The sequence below is a fragment of the Bombina bombina genome, chromosome 4 (genome assembly GCF_027579735.1).
Source record: "Bombina bombina isolate aBomBom1 chromosome 4, aBomBom1.pri, whole genome shotgun sequence".
NCBI classification, from domain to species: Eukaryota; Metazoa; Chordata; class Amphibia; order Anura; family Bombinatoridae; genus Bombina; species Bombina bombina.
In genome coordinates, this window is record NC_069502.1 from 233,537,357 (window position 1) to 233,557,340 (window position 19,984).

General features: G+C 42.1%; 1 protein-coding gene across 9 annotated transcripts in view; it reads left to right on the forward strand.

Moving 5' to 3' along the window:
* TRIP12 (thyroid hormone receptor interactor 12) overlaps positions 1 to 19,984 on the forward strand; it is a 1,052,161-nt gene that overhangs the window by 385,805 nt on the left and 646,372 nt on the right. For all 9 annotated transcript variants that reach the window (XM_053709826.1, XM_053709829.1, XM_053709830.1 and 6 more), the window contains 2 exons: positions 18,107 to 18,268; positions 18,528 to 18,596. In XM_053709826.1, coding sequence (XP_053565801.1) covers positions 18,107 to 18,268; positions 18,528 to 18,596 — 231 coding nt within the window. The remainder of the gene's footprint in view (positions 1 to 18,106; positions 18,269 to 18,527; positions 18,597 to 19,984) is intronic.

Sequence of the window (19,984 nt, forward strand, 5' to 3'; positions counted from 1 at the left end):
TAGAGCAGTGGTGACTTTTAAGCAATGGGAACTTGTGTGGTACAATCCCCACTGCACCCCCCATATATTTAATGCTGCCCTAACTTTGAAAGCCTGAGTAAGATTACTCAGTCTTTCTTCCACAGGTCCATTTGAGGGAACATAACATGCCCCTAAAACTTAGTGAGCTGCCTTGCTGCCTGTCAGATTTCTCAAGGTAAGTGCTAACTTTATATTTTCTGGGAGCATATTCAGAAAATAGATGGCACTTTATAGTCAGTATTATGGGACAAAAGACATACTCCTTTTGATTAGGGGATCATTTTATTGTGGGCAGTATGGCAGGCACTAGGGACGAGTAGACTTAGGCTCAGAGGTGGTGTTTCACTTTTTATTATACTTTACAGCACATTTAGGCAACCGGGAGGTTAATTTTGTAACGCCCATGATGGGCGGGGTTAACTGAGGCAGCAATTTTTTGTTGCACGCTTTTTCCCTACACTTCCTGTGTCCCGGAATGGAGATAGCTTTGTCACAGATGATTAGCAGTGTTGCGGTTACCGGACTGCATTTTACAAGTTGAGCCCGGATTATCTATCTGAATATTCACTCCGTTGTCAGTCAGGCAGGTAAGCACCTCAGCAAAGCTAAAGCTGAGGCGTAGAGGTTGTCTGGAGTGTTTTTATGAAACGTTATTATTTTACTGCAGAAAAATAAAGCAGTTTCGTTTTAAAATTTAAAGGAACAGTAACTTTTTTTTTGTGGTATTTTCTAAATAAAATATTTTTTTCTTCTATAAGGTACGATGAGTCCACGGATTCATCCTTTACTTGTGGGATATTATCCTCCTGCTAACAGGAAGTGGCAAAGAGCACCACAGCAGAGCTCTCTATATAGCTCCTCCCTTAGCTCCACCCCCAGTCATTCTCTTTGCCTACTCTAAGTACTAAGGAAGGGTAAAGTGAAAGAGGTGATAAAAATATTAGTTTTTTATTTGTTCAAGCAAGAGTTTTTTATTTTAAATGGTACCGGTGTGTACTATTTACTCTCAGGCAGCAGATGGATGAAGACTTCTGCATTTGTCACTAAGATCCAGAGCAGTTCCCACAGAATGGCTGAGGAGTACAAGAAACTTCAGTGTGAGGAACCCTTTCATGCTATAAGTAGTGAGGTATGTTCAGTCATTTTTTTCTGGAGAGACTGTGATATTTTAGAATTGGTTGACAGTATTCCCATGAGGGAGAGGGTAAGCAGTAAACCTAAAAGATATAGAGGGGTATTACTAAGCTTGCATAAGGGGCTAATATTAAAAAATGGTTGACACTGAATGTTTGTGGGCAAACGTTTTGTGACCTGGGAGTGCCGATAACTTTTTTGGGAACTGAAAGAGATTATTTCAATAACGTTGTTTTGTGACTTTATTGAGGGTACACTTGGCTTCTGGTTTGGGTTTCAGAACCCACATGGCTAGTTTGGAACCGCTCTGGTGCGGTTCCTTTAGGCTGTAAAAACATCGAGTGAGATGGGCAGGGGCCTTTTTTCGTGCCTCAGTTGCGCAGTTGTAATTGCAGAGCAAGCAGCAAGCTCCAACTCCGGTGGGCCCTTGTGTAAGTGTTGGGCCAAATCGAAGCTTTAACTCAATTTTGCAGGTGGTGTTTTTGTCCGGATTTAGGCCTATTAAGGATCCGGTTTTGCAAAGTGAAGGGTTAACTGTTCCTTTCTTTGTGAGGCAATCTCAGCTGCATTATTTGTATATCATATCAAAAAATTGAAAGGATTGGTGTATTTTAAAGCAGTTTTGGAGAACGTGTATGCTTTTTTTCTCTTAAAGGCGCAGTATCGTTTTTTACGATTGTTATTTTTTCACTAAATAGTGTTTTCAAGCTTTTTTGTGGTCATTACTAGCCTGTTCAACATGTGTGACATTGAGGAAAGCCAATGTTCAATGTGTTTAGAAGCCATTGTGGAACCCCCACTTAAAATGCGTCCCTCATGCACTGAAAGGGCAATAAATTGCAAAGAACATAGTTTCGCTAATAAAAGTATGTCGCAGGATGATTCTCAGTCAGAAGGGAATCGGGTTATGCCATCTAATTCTCCCCAAGTGTCACAACCATTAACGCCTGCACAAGCGACGCCAAGTACTTCTAGTGCGTCTAATTCTTTCACCCTGCAAGATATGGCCGCAGTTATGAATACTACCCTCACAGAGGTTTTATCTAAGCTGCCTGGGTTGCAGGGGAAGCGCAGTAGGTCTGGTGTGAGAGTAAATTCTGAGCCCTCTGACGCTTTATTAGCCATATCCGATGTACCCTCACAATGTTCTGAGTTGGGGGTGAGGGATTTGCTGTCTGAGGGAGAGATTTCTGATTCAGAAAGATGTTCCCTCAGACAGACTCAGATATGACGGATTTTAAATTTAAACTAGAACACCACCTTGTTGCTCAGGGAGGTTTTAGTGACTCTGGATGATTGTGACCCTATTTTAGTTCCAGAGAAATTGTGTAAAATGGACAGATATCTAGAAGTTCCTGCCTACACTGATGTTTTTCTGGTCCCTAAGAGGATTTCGCACATTTTTACTAAGGAGTGGGATAGACCAGGTATTCCGTTCTCTCCCCCTCCTACTTTTAAGAAAATGTTTCCCATATCAGACACCATGCGGGACTCGTGGCAGACGGTCCCTAAGGTGGAGGGAGCTATTTCTACCCTGGCTAAGCGTACAACTATACCTATTGAGGACAGTTGTGCTTTCAAAGATCCTATGGATAAAAAATTAGAGGGTCTCCTAAAGAATATATTTATTCATCAGGGTTTTCTTCTGCAACCTATAGCGTGCATTGTTCCTGTAACTACTGCAGCTGCTTTTTGGTTCGAGGCACTGGAGGAGGCTCTTCAGGTTGAGACCCCATTGGATGATATTCTGGATAGAATTAGGGCTCCCAAGCTAGCTAATTCTTTCATTACAGATACCGCTTTTCAACCGGCTAAATTAGCGGCAAAGAATTCAGGTTTTGCCATTTTAGCGCATAGAGCGTTATGGCTTAAGTCCTGGTCTGCTGATGTCATCAAAATCTAAGCTTTTAGCCATCCCTTTCAAAGGTAAGACCCTATTCGGGCCTGAACTGAAAGAAATCACTTCAGATATCACTGGAGGAAAAGGCCATGCCCTTCCTCATGATAAGACAAATAAGATGAGGACCAAACAAAATAATTTTCGTTCCTTTCGAAACTTCAAAAGTGGTCCCTCTACCTCTTCGCCTGCTGCAAAACAAGAGGGGAATTTTGCTCAATCCAAGTCGGTCTGGAGACCTAACCAGACTTGGAACAAGGGTAAACAGGCCAAGAAGCCCGCTGCTGCCACCAAGACAGCATGAAGGGGTAGCCCCCAATCCGGGACCGGATCTAGTAGGGGGCAGACTTTCTCTCTTTGCTCAGGCTTGGGCAAGAGACGTTCAGGACTCCTTGGCGTTAGAAATCGTAACCCAGGGGTATCTTCTAGATTTCAAATATTCTCCTCCAAGGGGGAGATTCCATCTTTCTCAATTGTCTGTAGACCGGACAAATAGAGAGGCATTCTTATGCTGTGTAGAAGACCTATATACCATGGGAGTTATCTGTCCAGTTCCGAAAACAGAACAGGGGCAGGGGTTTTACTCCAATCTGTTTGTGGTTCCCAAGAAAGAGGGAACCTTCAGACCAATTTTGGATCTCAAGATCCTAAAAAAATTCCTCAGAGTCCCATCCTCTAAGATGGAGATCATTCGGACTATTTTACCAGTGATCCAGGAGGGTCAATATATGACCACCGTGGATTTAAAGGATGCGTATCTACACATCCCTATCCACAAAGATAATCACCAGTTCCTCAGGTTCGCCTTCCTGGACAAGCATTACCAGTTTGTGGCTCTTCCCTTCGGGTTGGCCACAGCTCCCAGAATTTTCACAAATGTGCTAGGGTCACTTTTGTCTGTTCTAAGGCCGCGGGCATAGCAGTGTCGCCTTATCTGGACGATATCTTAATTCAGGTGTCAATTTACCAACTAGCCAAATCTCACATGGAAATCGTGTTGGCTTTTCTAAGATCTCACGGGTGGAAGGTGAGCGTAAAAAAGAGTTCACTTATCCCTCTCACAAGAGTTCCATTCCTTTGAACTCTGATAGATTCGGTGGACATGAAAATTTTTCTGACGGAGGTCAGGAAATCAAAGATTTTAACCACCTGCCGAGCTCTTCATTTCATTCCTTGGTCGTCAGTGGCTCAGTGTATGGAGGTGATCAGACTAATGGTAGCGGCAATGGACATAGTTCCGTTTGCTCGCTTGCATCTCAGACCACTGCAACTATGCATGCTCAATCAGTGGAATGGGGATTATGCGGATTTATCTCCTCAGATAAATCTGGATCAAGAGACCAGAGACTCTCTTCCTTGGTGGTTGTCACAGGATCATCTGTCCCAGGGAATGTGTTTCCGCAGGCCAGCATGGGTCATAGTGACGGACGCCAGTCTATTGGGCTGGGGTGCAGTCTGGAATTCCCTGAAAGCACAGGGTGTGTGGACTCAGGAGGAGGCTCTCCTCCCAATCAATATTCTAGAACTGAGAGCGATATTCAACGCGCTTCAGGCGTGGCCTCAGCTGGCTTCGGCCAGATTCATAAGATTCCAGTCGGACAATATCACGACTGTAGCATATATCAATCATCAGGGGGGAACAAAGAGTTCTCTAGCGATGATAGAGGTTTCCAAAATATTTTGATGGGCAGAGACTCACTCTTGCCATCTATCAACAATCTATATCCCAGGAGTGGAGAACTGGGAAGCGGATTTCCTAAGTCGTCAGACTTTTCATCTGGGAGAGTGGGAACTCCATCCGTAGGTGTTTGCACAATTGATTCATCAATAGGGCACACCGGAATTGGATCTGATGGCGTCTCGTCAGAACGCCAAACTTCCTTGTTACAGATCCAGATCAAGGGATCCTCAAGCAGTTACTGATAGATGCTCTAGCAGTACCCTGGTCGTTCAACCTGGCTTATGTGTTTCCACCATTTCCTCTCCTTCCTCGTTTAATTGCCAGAATCAAACAGGAGAGAGCTTCAGTGATTTTGATAGCACCTGCGTGGCCACGCAGGACTTGGTATGCAGACCTGGTGGAGATGTCATCTCTTCCACCATGGACTCTGCCACTGAGACAGGACCTTCTGATTCAAGGTCCGTTCCAGCATTCAAATCTAGTTTCTCTGCGGCTGACTGCCTAGAGATTGAACGCTTGATTTTATCCAAGCGGGGATTCTCTGAGTCGGTCATAGATACCTTGATTCAGGCTCGAAAGCCTGTCACTAGGAAAATTTATCATAAGAGATGGCGTGAATATCTTTATTGGTGCAAATCCAAAGGCTACTCATCGAGTAAGATCAGGATTCCAAGGATTTTGTCCTTTCTCCAAGAAAGATTGGAGAAGGGGTTATCAGCTAGTTCCCTAAAGGGACAGATATCTGCTTTATCAATTTTACTGCAAAAGCGTCTGGCAGATGTTCCAGACGTTCAGTCGTTCTGTCAGGCTTTGGTTAGAATCAAGCCTGTGTTAAAACCTGTTGCTCCGCCATGGAGTTTGAATTTAGTTCTTAAGGTTCTTCAAGCGGTTCTGTTTGAACCTATGCATTCCATAGATATTAAGCTTCTATCTTGGAAAGTTCTGTTTTTAGTTGCTATCTCTTTGGCTCGAGTGTCGTGGCTATTCCGAATGTCCCCTCCCAGAAATCTGAGGAGGAAGATACTTCGGTAGCATCTGAGGGTGAAATCTCAGACTTTTTGGCTACCCTGGAGAACTCCTACACTACTGTCGTAGTCAATCCTAAGAAGTCTAGTAAGCTAAACAAGTACTTTGATGTACCTTCCATGGTGGAGGTTTTTCCTGTACCAGATCGAGCTACAGAAATTATTGCTAGGGAATGGGAGAGACCGGGTATCCCTTTTTCTCCATCTCCTATATTTAAGAAGATGTTTTCTATAGCAGATTCTATCAAGGAATCTTGGTAGGCGGTCCCCAAGGTGGAAGGGGCAATTTCCATGCTATCTAAAAGGACCACTATTCCCATAAAAGATAGTTGTTCCTTTAAAGATCCTATGGATAAGAAGTTGGAGGGGTTACTCAAGAAGATGTATGTACACCAGGGGGGGGTTACAATGGCAACCTGCGTTGTGTATTGCTACCGTCACTAGTGCGGCAGCATACTGGTTTGATGCGTTGTCTGATTCTATTCGGACAGACGACACTCTTGAAGAGATCAAGGATAGGATCAAGACCCTTAGGTTGGCCAATTCCTTTATTACGGATGCTTCCCTACAGGTTATTAAGCATGGAGCATAGATTTCCGGGTTTGCCGTACTGGCCCGCAGAGCTTTATGGTTAAAATCCTGCTTTGCGGATGTATCGTCTAAGCTTTTGGCGATTTCTTACAAGGGTAAGACCTTGTCTGGGTCGGGATTGGCGGATATTATTTCTGACATTACGGGAGGAAAGGGTCATTTCCTCCCTCAGAATAAGAGGAATAAGAAGAAAGGACGCGTGAGTAATTTTCGTTCCTTTCGAAACTTCAAGATTGATACTATGGTATCTCACAGCGCTTACACAATGTTCCTACTAGCTCCTGGATACTAGAAGGGTACCTAGCTAACCCTTAAATGAGAGTCTGAAGAATAGGAAAGAGACCTAGTAGCGCCAAAATAAGCAGAGGAACTAAAATGACATATGGCGGGTGGGGTTAAACCATATATACAAAGGAAAAAAAGGTGGATAAATGGCGTTCTAGAATGTTATAAAGATTCTCACATATAATAGATAATTACAGATAATTCAGTGTCTTTAAAGATATGTACAAATTAAATACAATTTATTACAATTAAAACACTTAGGTAAAATCATGGATCCATGGTACAATAAGCACAAAATATATAAAACATCATCATATAATAAAAACAAATGGTAATAGATTAAATAAAAGATGATGGTTGGACAATTATATCTGTAAATGGGAACAGTATTTCCTATATAAAGTGCAAATGTGCTTGGAAAAATGCACAAAAAATTACACAAAAATTAGTGGCAATAAAAGAAAGAAAGGGGGGTACCCCCTCAAAATATGAACAGTGTAAAATGTGACCGTGACTGTCCAAACAGAAAAATCCAAAAAATAAAAAGGGAAAAATGGAAAAAAGCTGTATACGAAAGTGTCCGTGGTAAAAGTCAGGGATAAAAAATAGTGATAAACAATGTCAGTGATACAAAGTTCCAAATGATATGTGTATTGTAAGTAAAACTTCCTTAAGTCTCCTCAAAAGAAGGTTCCAAACAATGTGAAGGTGGTGGGTAAGGGAGTGTCCGGTAAACCCTGGGTGTAATCCCTATATCCAACCTTTGCCTTTTTCAAGACTTAGAAGTCATATCTGCATTCCAAGTTTTAAGCCATAAAGCTCTTCTAGCTAAAATAGCTAAAGACATATACCTGACATCAATTCTAATGATATCAAAAATGGCATCACAAATAAAGTTATTAGCATGTTGAAGAAGTTTAACAATGCTATAAGCATTATGGTCTGACGCTTGTTGCGCTAAAGCCTCCAACCAGAAAGTGGAAGCTGCAGCAACATCAGCCAAAGAAATAGCAGGTCTAAGAAGAGTCTTGAAAAAGGCCCAGATTTGGGCCGAAACGCGTTGGCAGAATTGGTGAGCTTTTCTCTTGTTAAGTGTGTTCAGTCCACTGGTCATCCATTACTTATGGGATATATTCTCCTCCCCAACAGGAAGTTGCAAGAGGATCACCCAAGCAGAGCTGCTATATAGCTCCTCCCCTCACATGTCATATCCAGTCATTCTCTTGCAACCCTCAACAAAGAAGGAGGTCGCGAGAGGAGCTGGAGTTTTTACTTAACTATTCTTCAATCAAAAGTTTGTTATTTTAAATGGCACCGGAGTGTGCTGTTTTTCTATCTCAGGCAGTATTTGGAAGAAGAAACTGCCTGCGTTTTTTATCTATGATCTTAGCAGGCGTAACTAAGATCCACTGGCTGTTCTCGACATTCTGAGGAGTGGGCTAACTTCAGAAACTGGGAATAGCATGCAGGGTTCTCCGCAAATGAGGTATGTGCAGTACTTTATTTTCTGGGAATGGAATTGACTAAGAAAATACTGCTGTTACCGTATGATGTAAGTACAGCCTTAAATGCAGTAGTAGCAACTGGTATCAGGCTGATAAATGTATGCGCAGTCGAGTTATATTCTAGGGACTAGAATTTGACTGAGAAAATACTGTTAACACTGAAATAATACTTAAGCCTTCTCTGCAGTGGTAGCGACTGGTAGCAGGCTTAGTTATAGCTTTGCATGACATTGAAAAATGTTGTTTTTTAATAAAACGTTTACTGGCATGTTATTCGTTTTTGTGAGGTACTTTGGTGATAAATCGCTTGGGGCATGATTTTTTTCACATGGCTAACATATTTTTCTGCATGGAAACCGTTATATCAGGGCTCCCACTGTTGTGGTTGGAGTGGGAGGGCCCTTGTTTTAGCGCCTTGCGCAGTTAAAATTATTGCACAGTCTTTCTGCTTCTTCCTCCTTGATCCAGGACGTCTCTAGAGAGCTCAGGGGTCTGCAAATTTCATTTGTGAGGGAGGTAATCAGTCACAGCAGATCTGTGACAGTGTGCTGACTGTGATTAAAAGCGTTAAATCTTAATTGATATCTGTTTTATCCGTTTTGGGTATTGAGGGGTTAATCATCCTTTTGCTAATGGGTGCAATCCTCTGCTAATAATACACTTCTTGTTAAGAATTGTTTAATTATATCTGTATTTTTGAAGCGCTGCAGCGTTTTTTATATTGCTTGTAAACTTATTGAAAGTGATTTCCAAGCTTGTTAGTTTCATTGCTAAGTCTGTTTTAAACATGTCTGAATGATATGGCTAATGTTATGAAAGAAGTATTATATAATATGCCCGAATTGAGGGGCAAGCGCGATAGCTCTGGGTTAAGGACAGAGCGCGCTGATGACACGAGAGACATGTCTGATACTGCGTCACAATTTGCAGAACATGAGGACGGTGAGCTTCATTCTGTCGGTGACGGTTCTGATCCGGGGAGACCGGATTCAGAAATTTCAAATTTTAAATTTAAGCTTGAGAACCTCCGTGTGTTACTAGGGGAGGTATTAGCGGCTCTGAATGATTGCGACACGGTGGCAATTCCAGAGAAATTGTGTAGGTTGGATAGATACTATGCGGTACCGGTGTGTACTGACGTTTTTCCTATACCAAAAAGACTTACAGAAATTATAAGTAAGGAGTGGGATAGACCCGGTGTGCCTTTTTCCCCTCCCCCGATATTTAGAAAAATGTTCCCTATAGACGCCACCACACGAGACTTATGGCAGACGGTCCCTAAGGTGGAGGGAGCAGTTTCTACGTTAGCCAAGCGTACCACTATCCCGGTGGAGGATAGCTGTGCTTTCTCAGATCCAATGGATAAAAAATTAGAGGGTTATCTTAAGAAAATGTTTGTTCAACAGGGTTTTATATTGCAGCCTCTTGCATGCATTGCGCCTGTCACGGCTGCAGCGGCATTCTGGTTTGAGTCTCTGGAAGAGGCGATTCGCACAGAGCCGTTGGATGAGGCCTTGAGCAAAGTTAGAACCCTTAAGCAAGCTAATGCGTTTGTTTCAGATGCCATAGTACTTCTGTAGAGATGAAGATTTATCTGACGGAGTCCAGGTTATCAAAGATTCTCAATGCTTGCCGTGTCCTTCATTCCGTTCCAAGCCCATCAGTAGCTCAGTGCATGGAGGTAATCGGCTTAATGGTCGCGGCAATGGACATAGTGCCATTTGCGCGCCTGCATCTCAGACCGCTGCAACTATGCATGCTCAGTCAATGGAACGGGGATTACTCACATCCGTCCCCTTTGCTAAATCTGGACCAGGAGACCAGAGATTCGCTTCTCTGGTGGTTGTCACCGGTTCATCTGTCCAAAGGCATGACCTTTCGCAGGCCAGATTGGACGATTGTAACAACGGATGCCAGCCTTCTAGGCTGGGGAGCAGTCTGGAATTCCCTGAAGGCTCAGGGATCGTGGACTCAGGAGGAGAAACTCCTCCCAATAAACATTCTAGAATTAAGAGCAATATTCAATGCTCTTCTAGCTTGGCCTCAGTTAGCAAAGCTGAGGTTCATCAGATTTCAGTTGGACAATATCACGACTGTGGCTTACATCAATCATCAAGGGGGAACCAGGAGTTCCCTAGTGATGTTGGAAGTCTCGAAGATAATTCGCTGGGCAGAGTCTCACTCTTGCCACCTGTCAGCGATTCACATCCCAGGCGTAGAGAACTGGGAGGCGGATTTCCTAAGTCGCCAGACTTTTCATCCGGGAGAGTGGGAACTTCACCCGGAGGTATTTGCTCAACTGATTCGTCGTTGGGGCAAACCGGATCTGGATCTCATGGCATCTCGCCAGAACGCGAAGCTTCCTTGTTACGGATCCAGGTCCAGGGACCCGGGAGCGGTGCTGGTAGATGCATTAGCAGCCCCTTGGGTTTTCAACATAGCTTATGTGTTTCCACCATTTCCGTTGCTACCTCGGCTGGTTGCCAGGAGCAAACAGGAGAGGGCATCGGTAATTCTGATAGCGCCTGCGTGGCCACGCAGGACCTGGTATGCAGACCTAGTGGACATGTCGTCCTGTCCACCATGGTCTCTTCCTCTGAGGCAGGACCTTCTAATTCAGGGTCCTTTCAACCATCCAAACCTAATTTCTCTGAGGCTGACTGCCTGGAAATTGAACGCTTGATTCTATCAAAGCGTGGGTTTTCGGATTCGGTTATTGATACATTAATACAGGCTCGGAAACCTGTGACCAGAAAAATTTACCATAAGATATGGCGTAAATATTTATATTGGTGCGAATCCAAGAGTTACTCATGGAGTAAGGTTAGGATTCCTGGATATTGGCTTTTCTACAAGAGGGTTTAGAAAAGGGTTTATCCGCTAGTTCGCTAAAGGGACAGATTTCAGCTCTGTCTATTCTTTTACACAAATGTCTGGCAGAGCATCCAGACGTCCAGGCCTTTTTTTAGGCTTTGGCTAGAATTAAGCCTGTGTTTAAAGCTGTTGCTCCTTCGTGGAGCTTAAACTTGGTTCTTAAAGTTCTTCAGGGTGTTCCGTTTGAACCCCTTCATTCAATTGATATTAAGCTTTTATCTTGGAAAGTTTTGTTTTTGATGGCTATTTCCTCGGCTCGAAGAGTCTCTGAGTTATCTGCCTTACATTGTGATTCTCCTTATCTGATCTTTCATTCAGACAAGGTAGTTCTGCGTACTAAACCTGGGTTTTTACCTAAGGTTGTTTCTAACAGGAATATCAATCAAGAGATTGTTGTTCCATCATTATGTCCTAATCCTTCTTCAAAGAAGGAACGTCTTTTGCATAATCTAGACGTGGTCCGTGCTCTGAAGTTCTACTTACAGGCAACTAAAGATTTTAGACAAACTTCTTCTCTGTTTGTCGTTTACTCTGGACAGAGGAGAGGTCAAAAGGCTTCGGCTACCTCTCTCTCTTTTTGGCTTCGTAGCATAATACGTTTAGCCTATGAGACTGCTGGACAGCAGCCTCCTGAAAGAATTACAGCTCATTCCACCAGAGCTGTGGCTTCCACCTGGGCCTTTAAGAATGAGGCCTCTGTTGAACAGATTTGCAAGGCTGCAACTTGGTCTTCACTTCATACTTTTTCCAAATTTTACAAATTTGACACTTTCGCTTCTTCGGAGGCTGGTTTTGGGAGAAAGGTTCTACAGGCAGTGGTTCCTTCTGTTTAATGTTCCTGCCTTGTCCCTCCCATCATCCGTGTACTTAGCTTTGGTATTGTTATCCCATAAGTAATGGATGACCCGTGGACTGAACACACTTAACAAGAGAAAACATAATTTATGCTTACCTGATAAATTTATTTCTCTTGTAGTGTGTTCAGTCCACGGCCCGCCCTGTCTTTTTCAGGCAGGTTCTAAATTTTAAAATTATAACTCCAGTCACCACTGCACCTTATAGTTTCTCCTTTCTCGTCTTGTTTCGGTCGAATGACTGGATATGACATGTGAGGGGAGGAGCTATATAGCAGCTCTGCTTGGGTGATCCTCTTGCAACTTCCTGTTGGGGAGGAGAATATATCCCATAAGTAATGGATGACCCGTGGACTGAACACACTACAAGAGAAATAAATTTATCAGGTAAGCATAAATTATGTTTTTTCCTACAATATATGTTCATTTGTTAGCTTTATTGCACTATTGTATATTTCTTTTACAGGTTGGGTATAGGGATTACACCCAGGGTTTACCGGACACTCCCTTACCCACCACCTTCACATTGTTTGGAACCTTCTTTTGAGGAGACTTAAGGAAGTTTTACTTACAATACACATATCATTTGGAACTTTGTATCACTGACATTGTTTATCACTATTTTTTATCCCTGACTTTTACCACGGACACTTTTGTATACAGCTTTTTTCCATTTTTCCCTTTTTATTTTTTGGATTTTTCTGTTTGGACAGTCACGGTCACATTTTACACTGTTCATATTTTGAGGGGGTACCCCCCTTTCTTTCTTTTATTGCCACTAATTTTTGTGTAATTTTTTGTGCATTTTTCAAAGCACATTTGCACTTTATATAGGGAATACTGTTCCCATTTACAGATATAATTGTCCAACCATCATCTTTTATTTAATCTATTACCATTTGTTTTTATTATATGATGATGTTTTATATATTTTGCGCTTATTGTACCATGGATCCATGATTTTACCTATGTGTTTTAATTGTAATAAATTGTATTTAATTTGTACATATCTTTAAAGACACTGAATTATCTGTAATTATTATATGTGAGAATCTTTATAACATTCTAGAACGCCATTTATCCACCCTTTTTTCCTTTGTATATATGGTTTAACCCCACCCGCCATATGTCATTTTAGTTCCTCTGCCTATTTTGGCGCTCCTAGGTTTCTTTCCTATTCTTCAGAAACTTCAAAATTGAGCCTTCCTCTCCCTCTACCAAGCAGCAACAGTCCAAGCCTTCCTGGAAGCCCAACCAGTCTTGGAACAAGGGAAAGCAATCAAAGAAGCCCGCTATTGACTCTAAAGCAGCATGAAGGGTCTACCCCTGATCTGGGACCGGATCTTGTGGGGGGCAGACTTTCTTTCTTCGCTCAGGCTTGGGTTTGGGATGTTCAGGATCCCTGGGCAGTGGACATCATGTCCCAGGGATACAAACTAGAGTTAAAGACCTTTCATCCCAGGGGCTGGTTTCTACTCTCAAGATTCTCTAGACCAGATAAAGAGAGGTGTTCTTAAACTGTGTTCGGGACCTTTCCAACCTGGGAGTGATAGTTCCTGTCCCAATGCAGGAACAGGGTCTGGGGTTTTACTCCAATTTGATCGTGGTTCCCAAAAAAGATGGAACCTTCAGACCAATTCTAGATCTCAAGTCTAAATAAATTCCTCAGAGTACCGTCCTTCAAGATGGAAACTATTTGTTCCGTTCTTCCATTGGTTCACGAAGGTCAATTTATGACAACATTAGATTTATATTTATAGTTTTTTATTGAAGTCATAAACAAATGTAACAATAATGACACATCCAACAATAGTGACAGAGAAGAAAAGTACAGTGCCAATACCATGATCTTGCCAAGTCAACAACACAGGTTATGCCAACATAGTATGCATGCATGATTTTAAAGAGTGGTACTCGATGAGTAGTAAAAGGATGGAGAAGCTATAGTTGGTTAGTGTTATGAAGAAGCATGGAGGTTTACTAGGCAGTGGGGCTAGATAGAGACAACAGTAGATTTAAAGGACGCGTACCTGAATGTTCCAATCCACAGGGACCATCACAAGTTTCTGAGGTTCGCATTTCTAGACAAACGCTTCCAGTTTGTGGCTTTTCCATACGGCTTGGCAACAGCTCCCAGAATCTTTTCAAAGGTTCTGGGATACCTGTTGGCGGTGCTCTGGTTGCGGGGCATTGCAGTGGCACCTTATCTGGACTACATTCTGATTCAGGCATCATCCTTTCAACAAGCAAAATCCCACACGGAAATGATATCCTTCCTGCGATCTCACGGATGAAGGGTGAATTTGGAAGAGAGTTCCTGAGTTCCAACTACAAGGGTAGTTTTCTTGGGAACCATAATAGATTCCTTATCAATGAAATTTTTTCTGACAGAAGTCAGGAAATCAAAGATTTTCGATTCTTGTCTTGCGCTTCAATCCTCTCCTCGGCCATCAGTGGCTCAATGTATGGAGGTAATCGGTCTGATGGTAGCGGCCATGGACATCATCCCGTTTGCCCGTTTCCATTACAGACCTCTGCAGTTATGCATGTTCAGTTAGTGGAACGGAGATTATGTGGATCTGTCTCCCCGATTACATCTGGATCAGGAGACAAAGTATTCTCTTCTTTGGTGGTTGTCTCAGGATCATCTCTCCCAGGGAACCTGCTTCCGCAGACCCACCTGGGTGATTGTGACAATGGACACCAGCCTACTAGGATGTGGGAGCAGTCTGGGGCTCTCTAAAGGCTCAGGGAACATGGACTCAGACAGTCGGTTCTGCCCATAAACATTCTGGAGCTGAGAGCAATCTTCAATGCTTTTCTGGCCTGGCCTCAGTTAGCCTTGGGCCAGTTTATCAGCTTCCAGTCGAACAACATAACTTCAGTGGCTTACATTAACCAGCAGGGTGGAACTCAGAGTTCCTTGGCCATGATGGAGGTAGTTAAGATAATTCAGTGGGCGGAGGCCCACAACTGCTGTCTGTCGGCGATCCATATTCTAGGAGGGGACAACTGGGAGGCGGATTTTCTGAGCAGACAGACCTTTCACCCGGGTGGAGTGGGAACTCCATCCGGATGAGTTTTCCAAGAGGGTTTGGAGAAGGGTATATCGGCAAGCTCCTTAAATGGTCAAATATCTGCCTTGTCTATTTTATTACACAAACGTCTGGCGGATCTACCAGACGTGCAATCGTTCTGTTAGGCCTTGTTCAGAATCAGGCCTGTGTTTAAACCGGTTACTCCTCCCTGGAGTCTTAACCTTGTTCTTAAGGTTCTTCAACAGGCTCCGTTTGAGCCTATGTATTCCTTAGATATTAAACTTTTATCTTGGAAGATTTTGATTCTGGTGGCTATTTCATCTGCTCGTAGAGTTTCAGAACTCTTGGCATTGCAGTATGAGTCTCTTTACCTTATTTCTTTTATAAAGGTAAGACTAGTCCACTGATTCATCCTTTACTTGTGGGATATCATCCTTCCCTACAGGAAGTGGCAAAAAGCACCACAGCAGAGCTGTATATATAGCTTCTCCCTTAGCTCCACCCCCCAGTCATTCTCTTTGCCTACTCTAAGTACTAGGAATAGTAAAGTGAAAGAGGTGATAAAATATCTGCTTTATCAATTCTACTGCACAATCGTCTGGCAAATGTTCCAGACGTTCAGTCGTTCTGTCAGGCTTTAGTTAGAATCAAGCCTGTGTTTAAACCTGTTGCTCCGCCATGGAGTTTGAATTTAGTTCTTATGGTTCTTCAAGGGGTTCCGTTTGAACCTATGCATTCCATAGATATTAAGCTTCTATCTTGGAAAGTTCTGTTTTTAGTTGCTATCTCTTCGGCTCAAAGAGTTTCTGAACTATCTGCATTGCAATGCGACTCGCCTTATCTTGTTTTCCATGCTGATACGGTGGTTTTGCATACCAAACCTGGATTTCTTCATAAGGTTGTTAATAATAAGAATATTAATCAGGAAATTGTTGTTCTTTCTCTGTGTCCTAATCCTTCCTCTAAGAAGGAGCGTCTATTGCACAACTTGGACGTGGTTCGTGCTTTAAAGTTTTACTTGCAAGCGACCAAAGATTTCCGTCAAACATCATCTTTGTTGTCTATTCTGGAAAACGTAGAGGTCAAAAAGCTACGGCTACCTCTCTTGCCTTTTGGCTGAAAGCCTCATCTGTTTGGCATTTGAGACTGCTGGACAGCAGCCTCCTGAAAGGATTACAGCTCACTCTACTAGAGCGGTGGCTTCCACATGGGCTTTAAAAATGATGCTTCTGTTGAACAGATTTGTAAGGCTGCGACTTGGTCTTCGCTTCATACCTTTTCCAAATTTTATACCTTTGCTTCTTCGGAGGCTATTTTTGGGAGAAAAGTTCATCAAGCAGTGGTGCCTTCTGTTTAACCATCTGTCTTGTCCCTCCTGTTCATCCGTGTCCTGTAGCTTTGGTATTGTATCCCACAAGTAAAGGATGAATCCGTGGACTCGTCTTACCTTTATAGAAGAAAACTAAATTTATGCTTACCTGATAAATTGATTTCTTCTATGGTAAGACAAGTCCACTGCCCGCCCTGTCATTTTAAGACATTCATTGTATTTTTTTATTTAAACTCAGTCACCTCTGCACCTTGTAGTTTTTCCTTTTTCTTCCTGTACCTTCGATCGAATGACTGGGGGGTGGAGCTGAGGGAGGAGCTATATAGAGAGCTCTGCTGTGGTGCTCTTTTCCACTTCCTGTAGGGAAGGATGATATCCGACAAGTAAAGGATGAATCCGTGGACTTGTCTTACCATAGAAGAAATCAATTTATCAGGTAAGCATTAATTTTGTTTTTTCATTTGGATAAGGTTGTTTTGTGTACTAAGTTAGTGTTTCTCCCGAACGTGGTTTCAGATCGGAACATTAATCAGGAGATTGTTGTTCCTTCTTTGTGTCCTAATCCTCCTCCTCAGAAGGAACGTTTGCTGCTCAATCTAGATGGGGTGCGTGCATTGAAATTCTATTTATGGGCGACTAAGGATTTTCATCAGTCTTCTGCTCTATTTGTGATTTTCTCTGGAAAACGTAAGGGGCAGAAAGCTACGGCTACTTCTCTTTCTTTGTGGCTGAAGAGTATCATTCGCTTGGCCTATGAAACTGCTGGACAGCAGCCTCCTGAGAGAGTTACGGCTCATTCTACGAGGGCTGTTTCCTCTTCCTGGGCATTCAAAAATGAAGCTTCTGTGGAACAGATTTGCAAGGCTGCAACTTGTTCCACTCTTCACACTATTTCTAAATTCTATATATTTGATACTTTTGCCTCGGCTGAGGCTTCCTTTGGGAGAAAGGTTCTTCAAGCAAGTGGTGCCTTCAGTTTGGGTCCCTCCCTTGTCCCTCGATTGTCCCTCCCTTATCTGTGTCCTCTAGCTTGGGTATTGATTCCCAATAGTAATTAGATGATCCGTGGACTCACCTTGTCATTAGAAAGAAAACAAAATTTATGCTTACCTGATAAATGTATTTATTTCTTGTCCGCAGCCCGCCATGCTTTCTTAGAGACATGTTTTGTTGGTATGTTATAAACTTCAGACACCTCTGCACCTTCCTTTCTTTCTTTTTGCTTTGGTCGAATGACTGGGGTTTGGAGGGAAGGGAGGCGATATTTCACAGCTTTGCTGTGGTGCTCTTTGCCGCCTCCTGCTGGGCAGGAGGGATATTCCCAATAGTAATTAGATGATCTGTGGACTCAACTTGTCAAGAAAGAAATACATTTATCAGGTAAGCATAAATTTAGTTTTTGTCCCTTTTACAGTATTTAACACTGCAAATTTTGATCTTTCCCATTTCTATAAGAAGTGAAAGTAAATTAACACTGCTATAATCCCACACAATGACTCATTTGTGTTCCTATTTGGCTTCAGCAGCAAATGAAACCAAGGTTACAATTTGGCACCACCCATTGCTTTAAGGACACTTAGTTTTGCAGTTGTTTCAATATTTAAACAATCTATGAAAAATATAAAACATCTTCATATTTTTAGACTAATACTTGATTTGAATGCATAATTATGTGTAGTATTTATTTAGTATTTAATGTACCTTTTAAAAAGTGACAATTTTGTTATTTAGCACAGCAGAGAAGCATAGTATTTATTGAAACAATCTGTCTAACTACTGTAGTAGCTCCATAGCTGCTTGTTATACATCGCTGATATAAAATGAGTTTAAAGTAATATGTACTATTAATGCTGTATTCTTTCCATTTGCAGGGAGGGCTTGCTGACTGTCTCCTTTACCTGGAGTTCTTCAGTATCAATGCACAGAGGAATGCTTTAGCCATAGCAGCCAACTGCTGCCAGAGCATCAGCCCGGATGAGTTTCATTTTGTTGCAGATTCTCTGCCGTTGCTGACACAGAGATTAACACATCAGGTGAATATTTGTCCATTCTTGTTTTGGTCAAAGAGAATAAAGATAACTAAAGAAATGTAATCAGCACCAATACTAGTTATATAGTTTTGAATTACTTTGCAACATTTAAGAAATATAGTGCACAATCTTGCATAAGTCAGAGAGAGAAATATAGCAATTGCTCTAGTGCATCTTTGTAAGTCCGACAGATGTAGTGTTGTTGAACTTTATTAACAATCCATGTGAGCTTATGCAAAGTGTTTTTGTTTTTTCCCTTCAGGATAAGAAATCTGTTGAAAGCACTTGCCTCTGTTTTGCACGATTAGTGGATAACTTTCAGCACGAAGAGGTAATCATGTAGTAGTTATCATTTAATTGAGCAGGACCAGTCATTTAATGCAGTGAATTTCAACATTTTTTTTGCCGTGGCACACTTTTTTACATTAAAAAATCCTGCGGCACACCACCATCCCAAAATTATACAAAATCACACATTGTAGCCTAATACAGCATATATTATACATCATAATGATTGTCTGTGAATGAATGTAAATATGTCATGGTTGTAAATGATGCCTGCCTGTCTGCCTGATGAGCCTGTCACATCAAAACAAGCAAAATTTAAAAAATATGTCACACTGTTCTCAGTCTGCCGCGGCACACCTGAGGATCTCTCACGGCACACTAGTGTGCCATGGCACACTGGTTGAAAGACACTGATTTAATCTGCTTTCCTGACAAATCTTTTAATATCCTTGTGCTAATCTGGTATGTCACAAACATGAAATAATTGACATTATACAAAAAAACTATTTATTTACCTGGAAAAATTTTTTCATGGTGGTGAGAGATCACAATTCCTTACTGTTGGGAATTCATCACCTGTCCACCAGACGGAGGCAGACACACCCTACACCAAGATATTCAATATCACTCCTACTTCCCTATACCTCCCAGTCTATCTTTTAGCCAAGAGACAGGAGAAAGGAAGTAGGAAAGACAATAGGGTAGAGTTGCAAACTAGAAATGCTGTCAACTAGGAAGAAACAATAATGGGCGGGTTCGTGAACTCAAACCACCTAGGAAGAAAGGAGTTCATTAGGTAAGAATAAATTGTTTTCTTAAAGTTGTGAGTGTCCACGATTCTTTACTGTTGGGAACTAATACCCAAGCTATGGTGTCCATACAAAAAATGGTCACCTATTTACCTGGATCTACAGCCTGATGAACCTTTCTGCCTCAGCCGAGGTAAATACATAAAAATATAAAATTTAATAAAGGTATGCAATGACGACCAAGTTGCAGATTTGCAATTTTGGTTTACTGATGCCTCATTTTTGAAGGCCCAAAAATTGGACACAGAACGAGTTGAATGAGCTGTAATAAGTAAACGCAATGTCTGTACTGCCTCAAAGTAAGCCCTATGAATCAAATTCTTTAACCAAGATGCTAAAGCTACAGATGTAGCATTTTGGCCCTTGAGTTGACCTGAGAACAAAACAAATAAGCTTGAGGATTTGTGAAAGTCCTTAGTAGCTTGCATATAGAACTTCAGTGGCCTTCTGCAACCATTGATCCTTTGAAAATTTGCGGTTAGAAGAAAATGACGGAACCACAATTTCTTTCCTATGTCATGGAGAGTCCACGACTTCATTCCAATTACTAGTGTGATTTCTTTCATGTAATTAGCAAGAGTCCATGAGCTAGTGACGTATGGGATATACATTCCTACCAGGA